Raw genomic sequence first — 10243 nt, 5'->3', positions numbered from 1 at the left:
ATAATTGAAAAAATATTTCTAGAGTTGAGAAACAAAAGGTATGTTTGTGGCCAGAGTGGGACACTATCATTACAGAGGATTTGGGGGGCTCATGGGGAGCTGCTTGGGGACCTGGTGGCTGTGGAAATGGTGGGAAGAATGCAAGGACAAAATGTGCTTAGGGAAAAGACCTAGAGTGAAGGAATAGGCTGCAAAAGAAAATGTATTCAAGAAGACTTTGGTCTTTATAGACAAAGGGAGAGAGTGAAGGGTTTTGGTTTTTGGTTTTTGGGGTTTTTTAGGCCAGGAACTGACAGAATAAAAAATATTTTTGGAACATTAATCCATCTTAAGAGAGATGAGGGCTAGGAAGGTGGCTCAGTGGTACAGCACTTGCCTTGCATGCATGAGGCCCTGGGTTCGATTCCTCAGCACCACATAAGCAAAAAAGAAAAAAGCCAGAAGTGTTGCTGTGGCTCAAGTAGTAGAGTGCTAGCCTTGAGCTGAAGAGCTGAGGGACAGCGCCCAGGCCCAGAGTTCAGGCCCCACAACCAGACACCCCCCCCACCCCTCCTCCCCCACCAAAAAAGAGAGAGAGATGACTCCTGACTAGAAGGCAGAGATTGGCTCAATAGGAAAACAAAATGACTCTGGAAGCATCGGACTAAGGACAAGTAGAACAGTACCCTCAAGGTGGCAGAACCTTGAGGTGTTTTTTCCTTTTTTTTTTTTTTCTTATTCTTGGTTGCCTGTTTTGTCTTGAAACAGTTTCTTGCCCTGTTGCTGTACAGCCTGGCCCTGAACTCCAGAGCTCAAGCAGTCCTCTGGCCTCAGCCTTCAAAAAATAGCTGGCACTATAGGCATGCAACACCAAGCACTACTTGAGTTGGTTTTCAAGGCTCAGGTCTTCAGAATGCTAAACACAGAGACTTCATTGTGAATTAGCCTTGATATTCTGACCAAGCTACAATCAGCTAAATTAACTAGACAAGTGCCTTAAGTTCTAGAAACCCAGTATATATCTTGCTAGCCCTTTCTTTCCCTCTTGAAATCTCTCTTGATTGCACAAGCGATTTTGGAGTGTTCTTTGGGTCCACAATGGAATGATATCTCTTGACTATGTCATTTCTACAGATGACTGTTTCCTTTACATTTCATCTGGGGAAGTACGCTACCACCACTCTGGGCTGGTGAGGATCATGAGGATGGAGTTAGGGAGGAACAGAGATGGAAGAACCTGGCTGTAGAACCTAGGAACAGAGAAGACAGCAAGGGAACCTGATCTCAAGGCTGCCAACACCTCAATGTCTGAGAAAATACAGTGCCACCTCTTTTCGTATGCAGGGTGAATAAAATCCCTGCCCCCCTGTTTGCTAGTTATGAGGTGGCATGCCACAAGAGCTTCATAGATTCCTGTCACTTTAATTCAGTACACATCTGTGTTTACTATAAATCACAAGATTTCCTGAGGAATCATAAAACCAACTGCTTAAGAGAGTTCCCAGGAATTAAATGAGGCACAGCCCTCCTTCCCAACACAGGATATCAGGAGCTACCTGCCGCACCCAGAGGAAAAAAAAAAAGTCTCACCTGTATCTGCTTTGACATAGCTGGTCTGGGCAGGAAGGAAGAGAATTGGGCTGGCCTTTGCTTATCCAGTTGCTGAGATCAAAGGCAGTTGTGTTGAACTTTGTCTGTGGTGAGCGCAGGGGGGCAGAGGCAGGACCCCTTTCCCTGGGTCCCATCCCTACCCCTTCCTGATCAGTCAGATACTTTTCCCATGACCCATATCTGATTTAGGGGAAATAGCAGTTGCCAAAGACCCATCATGAGAAAATCACATGGGAGGGTCATCAGGGACTAGCTGAGGAGACCAGCCTGTCATTACATGGAGCATCCCAATCCCTGTCCAAACCAAAGAAGTATCTGCTGTGCTAACTATGATGCTCTGTCAGTCTGCATGGCTATTTAGTTCCAGGTGTGTTTCTTTTGGCTTATGTGGAAGGTTTTGACTGCTACCAACATTTGTTAAATGGGAAAGTTCACATAAATACTAGAATTGACATACACACCCCATATCCACAGTTTAGCATCTGTGATATGAATTCAACCTAGGATCAAAACTGTGAAGGGGGAAAAAGCCTCTATTCCCTAAATAGGACAGTACAACAATTCTATAGCATTTACATTGTTTTAGGGTGTGTGTGTGCTGTTACTGAGGCTTGAACTCCGGGCCTAGTTTCTGTCCCTTAGCTGTGTGTGTGTGTGTGTGTGTGTGTGTGTGTGTGTGTGTGTGTGTGTGTGCGCGCGTCGTGGGGCTTGAACTCTGGGCCTGGGCGCTGTCCCTCAGCTCTTCAGCTCAAGGCTAGCACTCTACAACTTGAGCCACAGCACCACATCAAGTTTTCTAGTGGTTTTATTAGAGATAAGAGTCTCACGGAATTTCTTGCCCGGGCTGGCTTTGAACCTTGATCCTCAGATCTCAGCCTCCTGAGTAGCTAGTATTACAGGCATGAGCCACCAGCGCCCGGCCTCCCTTAGCTTTTTGTATCAAGGCTGGGACTCTATCACTTGAGTCACAGCTCCACTTTGGCTTTTTGCTGGTTGATTGGAGGTGTCTCTCATGTACTTTCCTGCCTGGGATGACTTCAAACCATGAACTTCAGATCTCAGCCTCCTGAATAGCTAGGATTACAGGTGTGAGTCACCAGTGCCTAGCTGTATTAGGTGTTTTTTTGTTGTTTTGTTTTGGAGGTGTGTGTGTGTGTGTGTGTGTGTGTGTGTGTGTGTGTGTGCACCAGTCATGGGGCTTGAGCTCAGGGTCTGGGCACTGTCCCTGAGTGTCTTTTGCTCAAGGATAGCACTATCACTTGAGCCACAGCACTACTTCTGTTTTTTTCTGTTTATGTGGTACTGAGGAATTGAACCCAGGGCTTCATACATGCTAGGTAAGCACTCTACCACTAAGCCACATTAGCAGCCCTAAACTAGGTTTTATGAGTAACCTAGAGGTGGTTCAAACTAGGATTGTATATAGATTTCATGCAAAGAGTATGCAATGTTATATAAAGAACAGGAGCATTCCCAGGACCTTTCTTATTCATATTTATTCATACTCTTGGTCCAAATACTACTTGCAGTGAGCTTTCCACTGGGAGTCTAGGGATCAGTATTCCCATCCAAGATCTGCATCTAAGAAATCAGAACCATTTTGAAGTCATTGAACTTGACCTTATAACCCCTCAGATTTCCCCACGTGTAAAATGGAGCACTACAGGTGCACCAGAGTGTGCATTCACACCTGCAGCCTGTCCATAACCCAAACACCCGGAGAAACACATCACTTGAGCTAGGGGGCGCCAGAGAACACAGCGGATACCAAGCCAAGGAAGGTGGAAACCTGATGTCAGGGGCGGGGCCTTTCAAAGAGGGGCGGGGAAGGTCTAGTTTTGGGGGGCGGGGCTTAGCAGGGCGGGGCGGGGCGTCGGGCAGAAGGGCGCCTTGGTGCCAGGTGCGGTTTGGTCCTCACGGGGTGCCGTAGGCGGTGCATCCGCTGGGTGCCGGGGGCTAAGAATCCTGCGGTACCTCAGACTGTGGCGGGAGCTGAGCCGCGGCGGGCGGGGGGAGGAGAGCTCCTGCAGCTCGCCCTCTTCCTTCACCCCATTTCCGCGCCCTGGAACCATGGCCGCGTTGGCGGGTAAGGAAAGGGCTGCCCCACCCGGTTCCTCCGTTATCTCTGCAGGGCGCGGGGCGGAGAGTCGGCAGCCTCGCGGGGTTGGCCGGCTTGGTTGGATCCTCCGGGGTCCTCAGAGGCGGCACTGCTCTCCCCGGGGACTTGGAGGTCGGGCCGGGGTGGGGTGGGGTGGGGAGCCCGGGAACTGGGGACAGAGGGAGCATCCGGAAGACTCTGGGCGCCCCCGGGGGGGCGGGCGGACGGCTTGCTAAGAAGTGAGGTTCCTCCCCAAGCCGGCAGGAACCCGGAGTCCACCTCAGGTTTCCCCCGGTTAAAATCCTCGACGAGAAAGTTTGCCGGAACCTAGATTCCGTCAGGGTGATGCAGTGTATGAATAGGATCCTCTTAGGGTTTGGGATCTTTAGGGAGAGGCAAAGTTTTTTGTTTTTTTTTATCAGGTTCTGGGGGTTTGGGTGGAAAATGAACGAAGAGGGTTGTGACAAACCCAACTTCTAACGGGATACCTATCTTGAGATACCTGGGGATTTCTTTCTTGGATTTAGTAGCTCTTTACTACAGGAACTAGAATCAGAGTAGTAGGGCTTCCTTGGGGTTTAGGACCTGGACTGCGAGGAGAGAGATTGGACCATTCTTCTTGCGATTCAAAGATAATCAGCTTCGAATGGGAAAAGTAAGACCCTGAAGTTCCAAGTTCTTTGGGCTCTTGGCCACCAGCGAGATGTGGACCAGACCTTTCCTGGAAGGAAGTTGCTTAAGGGTGAAAGGTGCCTCTAAGAGTTGGGTTACGGGGTGCCTTGCTGTAAGACTCCACACCACACCCTCTGTCACACCACACCCTCTGTCACCTCACACGTCGCCTCTCCCCCTGCCCCCAGGAACCCTGTGTCATTTTTTTCCCAGCCATCTATGTGGAGGCCCAGCATCAGATAATCAGCTTCTAAAAGCTTTCTAGAGGTGCCAGGAGGGAACTGAGAAGGAGGATGTGTGGATTTCAGCCTCCACTTCCTGGCTTTCGGCCTGTGGACAGTCACTTCCTCTAGCCTGAATACAAGGACCAGGGAGCCAGTGGGGTCACTTCCTCACCATGGGAGCATGGGATTTTCCTTCCCACTGCTGCTGATAATAGGCTTCTCAGAAAATTGTGAAAAATTTCAAAATGCAGTAGTTTCGGGGGAAGGGGGGTGGCTTGGAATCCAGACAAGTGTTCTACTACTGAACTACATCCCTAACAGCCCTGAATTCAGTGCAATGCGCCCTACCTCGACCCCAGACTGGGCTCTAATTTGGTATCGGATGCTTTTGCTTACGGCTGGCACTCCACCACTTGAGCTGTGCCTCCAACCCCAGTACTTTTATTTTTTTAAATCATATTTTCTCTGAAAGAACAAGAAGCCTTCTGAAAGCTTTTGGATGTAACATGCATTCTTTCACACAATAGTTTTTGTTGTATACTTTTCTGTGACTAAGGTAACAACTGAGATAGATACTCTACTAGTTGAGATAAACCATTGAGCGCACCAGGGCTCAGGAGTATGGATAGAAAATTCTTTCCATGTAAAAGGGGGTTTTGCCCAGGTACTGGTGGCTCACACTTGCAATCCTAGCTCCTCAGGAGGCTGAGATCTGAGGATCGCAGTTCGAAGCCAGCTAGGGCAGGAAAGTCCACGAGACTCTGCAATAAACTACTCAGAAAAAGCTGGAAGCAGCACTCAAACTGACCAAAATGAAAGGTTAGAGACAGCATCCAGCCCCTGAGTTCAAGCCCCAGGACTTGTACACAAATGTGTGTGCATGCGCGTGCACGCACACACACACACACATACACATACATGGAGGGGGGGCAGATCTTTAAGGCTGTCAGTTTAGCAAGTTTATGTTGATTCCTGAGGATAAGTAAAAGTTTGTGTAGCAAAGAAAAGAAGAAAAACATTCCAGGCAGCAGCAACTGCATAAAAAGACCTGAGGAGCCTGTGGTTTACACCTGTAATCCTAGCTATTCGGGAAGCTAAGATCTGAGGACTGCAGTACAAACCTAGCTGGGGAAGGAAAGTCCATCAGATTTTTTTTATCTCCCATTAACTAGCAATAAGCCAAAGTGAAGCCTTGGCTCAAGTGGTAGAGTTCTAGCCTTGAGCAAAAGAAAAGCAGAGCAAGAGTGCAAGACTGACTGGAAGCCATGGAACTGACAAAAACAGAAAGAGATCTGAGGTTGGAAGGTATATGGTGCCCTTCAGGAGCTGGAGAAGTTCAATTTGTTGTTGTTGTTTTGTAGTATGGGAGATCAGACTTAGGGACAGGCTGTAAACTCCTGGATTCAGGCAGTCTATCTGCCTTAGCCTCTCAGCTAGCAAAAACTATAGGTATGAATCATTGTACTTGATTTAAAATGGCTTTTTTTTGTGCTTTTTCATGCATGAAAGAAAAAACCTGCATATTGGAGAGTGGAAGGTATAATAGAATGCGGAAAGATTGTCAGGAAAATCCTCCTTAACAATATTTTGTTCTCACTCAGTCTCCAGTTCCCCAGGATTGAGAACGAATTTCAAAACATTTAGCATTGTATTACTTTGAATCACTTATACATTTAACACCAATTATGAGTAATACAATCTTGGCAACAGTACCCCCAATTTATTTTTAAACATAGGCATATACATACATGACCAGTAATTTAAATTTATATTGAAAACCATGAATTTTTCATATTTACGCCAGTGCTTATTCCCTTCCCCCCAATTCTTTCCTCATAAATTTAAATGACCCTTAAGTAACCCTAGTTGATTTTATTTTTTATTTGTTTTTATTGCTAAAAATACAAATGAGCAGTATGTGCATTTTTAAAATATTTTTTTTCTCAAGGCGATATATCACCCTATTACTTGAGCCATAGCTCCACTTCCAGCTTTTTGGTAGTTTATTGGAGATAAATAAACACATGGATTTTCCTGCCTGGGCTGCCTTCAAACCACGATCCTCAGATCTTAGCCTCCTTAGTAACTAAATTACAGGATTGAGCCACTAGTGCCTGGCACATATAAAAGATAACACACACACACCTTTTACAGAGCTAGGAATTAAGCCATGGGGGTTTCTATCTCTGAGACCTTTAGCTTTAAAAAAAAAAAGAAACAACAAAAACGGGGGGGGGGAGCTGTTTTTAATATGTAGCAACTAAGGCTTAGACCCAGCTTGTTCAAAATTTCATAGCCAAGTGGGATCAGAGTTCACATTTTCCAATTTGAAGTTAGTGCTTCATTTGAAGTTAGTGCTTCATCAGGGCTGTATCACACTGAAGAACAAGTTGGTTGCCTGGGTAGTCAGAGCAGGAAGCAGGACTTAAGCTTTTACTTGTTATTCTGTTCAAGTTATGTTCAAGTTAGATTCCTCTTGTGTAACCAGAGAATCAACAACAAAGAAAGCAAATATTTACTGAGTGACTGTGTTGTCTACAGGACTGGGCTGGGTCAGGTTTTACCTCTTCAAATGTTAACAGATGTCAGAGCCAGGAGAGATTTTTTGAGATAATGCATAACCTCCTTGTTTTACATCTGAAGTTAGAATGTGAGACTCCAGGAGGAAAAATGGACTTGTTCAGGGGTAAAACAAGACTATTATCAGACTTCCTAGTGCTTTTTCCAGTTCCTGGCTGTTTAAGACATTTACTAAGGCACATAGTGAGTCCTTCATAAATATTGTTGGAAATAATGTGGGATTTGTACCTTTGAGAAATTCACTGTCTAGTTAGGATAATAAAGAAACAAACTAGCCACATGCTGGTGGCTCATGCTTGTAATTCTAGCTACTCAGGAGACTGAGATCTGAGGATCACAGTTCAAAGCCAGTCCAGGCAGGAAAGTCCTGGAGACAACTAACTACCAGAAAACCAGAAGTGGTGCTGTGGCTCTTATGCTGTCCTTGAGTAAAAGAGATCAGGGTCAGCACCCAGGCCCTGAGTTCAAACCCCATGACTAGCCAAAAACAAAACAAAATCATGTTTGCCCATGATTCATGCCTGTAAAATTCTGGCTACTCAGGAGGCTGAGATCTGAGGAGTGGGGTTCAAAGTTGGCCTGGGAAAGAGAGTCCTGAGACTATCTCCATTTAACTTGCTGAAGAACAGTACCCTGGCCCTGAGTCCAAGCCCTAGTATCAGCATGCGTGCGCACGCATACATACACATACGCACACAAATCTTGTGAGGCCTATATGTAAAAATCATACTATAGAATATCACAACTGAGGGAGAATTCTGTTCATGCATTGTTTCACAAATACATAGAGAATACCTACTGAATGTTAGAGGAGGGAGAGGACGGTCAAGGGAAGCAGAGGAAGGCTGAGAGGGTAGGTGAAGTCAGGCTGATGATTGTGGAAAGCTACAGCCTGCAGTAAACTACTTTAGAGCCATGGAGTCACAATGTAGTCACAGGGTACCAACCTGGAAATGGGTACAGTGGTCCTGAGTTGAGATTCGTCATAGCAGTGGAGATGTCAGCACTGTCCAGTAGGAGATGCCGTAGCACACGATTAATTCGCTGTGGATGTGGATGGGATGGAAGGACCAAGATAGGATCTAAGAGATCTACAGGCTTCAAAGCCCACCCAAAATCACTTCATGTTCAAGGGACTCTTTTTTCTCTTGGTACTGGGGCTTGAACTCAAGACCTGGATGCTGTCCCTGATCTTGTTTGCTCAAGGCTAGTACTCTACCACTTTGAGCCACAGCTCCAAGAGTCTCATGGACTTTTTCCTGCCCTAGATGGCTTTGAACTGTGGACCTCAGATTTCAGCCTCTTAAGCGCTAGGATTGCAGACGTGAGCCAACATTTCTTCAGCATTGCAGTGAGAGGACCTGAAGAGCACGCATGCACACGCACACACACACACACACACACACAGCTTTATGTGTAATAAAAATGAAGACTCCTTTACCTATCATTTTACATCCTTTAGTAGCCAAGACATAAAAACATTGCCAGTTCCCATTAAAGTATTCACCCTATGATTCAATTTGGGGAGGTTTTTCTGCAGTAAATTTTCAAGGGGAGCTGGAAAAGTGGCTCGGTGGTAGAGTGCTTGCCTTGCATGCATTAGGCCCTGGGTTCGATTCCTCAGCACCACATAAGCAAAAAAGAAAAAAGTGGAAGTGGCACTGTGGCTCAAGTGGTAGAGTGCTAGCCTTGAGCTGAAGAGCTGAGGTACAGCACCCAGGCCCAGAGTTCAGGCCCCACAATCGGACCAAAAAAAAAAAAATTTTTTTTTTCAAGGGAAGTTTTAAACATAGTTAACAGCCTAGGCTTTGAAGTCCTTATCTCATGGAATCTTTCTATTCCACTAATTAATACCTGAATAGTGCTAAGGTACTACTGTCTGGCACAAGGCAAGGACTCAAAGTAGTTTTTGTCTGACAACAAGTTGAGAACCACTGTGTAAGTCTATGGATTGAGTAACCTAATTTCTATGAAAGAGATTCTTGCAGATCTTCCCCAGATTTAAAAAAAAAAAAAAAAGCATACTCAATCCCAGTTAAGTAAGCATCTCGTTAGAAATGGGAGCCTGCTGGGCACTGGTGGCTCACACCTGTAATCCTAGCTACTCAGTAAGCTGAGATCTGAGGATCTCGGTTCAAAGCCAGCCCGGGCAGGAAAGTCTGTGAAACTCTTATCTCCAATAAACCACCAGAAAACCAGAAGTGGCACTGTAGATCAAGTGGTAGAGTACTTTCCTTGAGTTGATGAGCTGAGGGACAGCGCTCAGGCCCAGAGTTCAAGCCCCACGACTGACAAAAAAAAAAAAAAAAGAAAAGAAATGGGAGCCTGAAAGTCAGGAACCTTCTGTCTCATTCTCTCCCTACAGTGTGTCTTATTACAGTGCAGAACTGGCTCTGCCCCCAACACGTGGCTTGCCCTATCTGACTTATTTTTCTACATGTCCTGTCCCTCAAACCCACGAGTATGTACCAAGGTTCCTGGTAATTTCTGGTCTAGCCTTGCTTCACACATAGTAAAGATTTGCTACATTTGTTTGGAAAGTATTCCCTTCAGATTATTTTAAATTTATTTTTTGTGCCAGCCTGGGCTTTTTTTTGCACAAGGGTAGTGCTCTACTATTCAAGCCATGGCTCCACTTCTGGCTTTTTAGTAGACAGCACCCAGCTTCCCTTAAGGTTTTTGCTTATTCAGCTCAATCTTTTACCTGGCCAACCCAGTAGATATACATGCAAGAAAGAAGAGAGTAATCTACAAATATATCCAAACAGGTGCCCAGCACTATAGAAGGTGTTTTTACATGGATTATGATATTTCTTTAAGTCTGCTGAGAAAGATACAGTATTATGCTTTTTTTGCAGGGAGGGGGTGGTGGTGTGGTGCCAGTTCTGAGGTTTGAACGCATGCCCTGGGTGCTGTCCTTGAACTTTTTTGCACAAGAGTAGTACTCTACCACCTTAGCCATGGCTCCACTTCTGGCTTTTTAGTAGATAATTGGAGATAAGAGTCTCCTGGAAGCTGGGCACAGGTGGCTCACACCTATAATCCTAGCTACTCAGGAGGCAGAGATCTGAGGATCGAG

General features: G+C 45.7%; 1 protein-coding gene across 1 annotated transcript in view; it reads left to right on the top strand.

The window, feature by feature from the left end:
- The first annotated feature begins 3476 nt into the window (after positions 1 to 3476).
- Positions 3477 to 10243, top strand: part of Limk2 (LIM domain kinase 2) — a 79829-nt gene continuing 73062 nt past the window's right edge. Inside the window, exon 1 of the mRNA XM_013014469.1 lies at positions 3477 to 3676. Coding sequence (XP_012869923.1) covers positions 3661 to 3676 — 16 coding nt within the window. The 5' untranslated portion in view covers positions 3477 to 3660. The remainder of the gene's footprint in view (positions 3677 to 10243) is intronic.

The sequence above is a fragment of the Dipodomys ordii genome, unplaced genomic scaffold (genome assembly GCF_000151885.1).
Source record: "Dipodomys ordii isolate 6190 unplaced genomic scaffold, Dord_2.0 Scaffold23, whole genome shotgun sequence".
NCBI classification, from domain to species: Eukaryota; Metazoa; Chordata; class Mammalia; order Rodentia; family Heteromyidae; genus Dipodomys; species Dipodomys ordii.
Note: the sequence above shows the minus strand (reverse complement) of the source record. Positions and strands in the feature narration are given on the sequence as shown.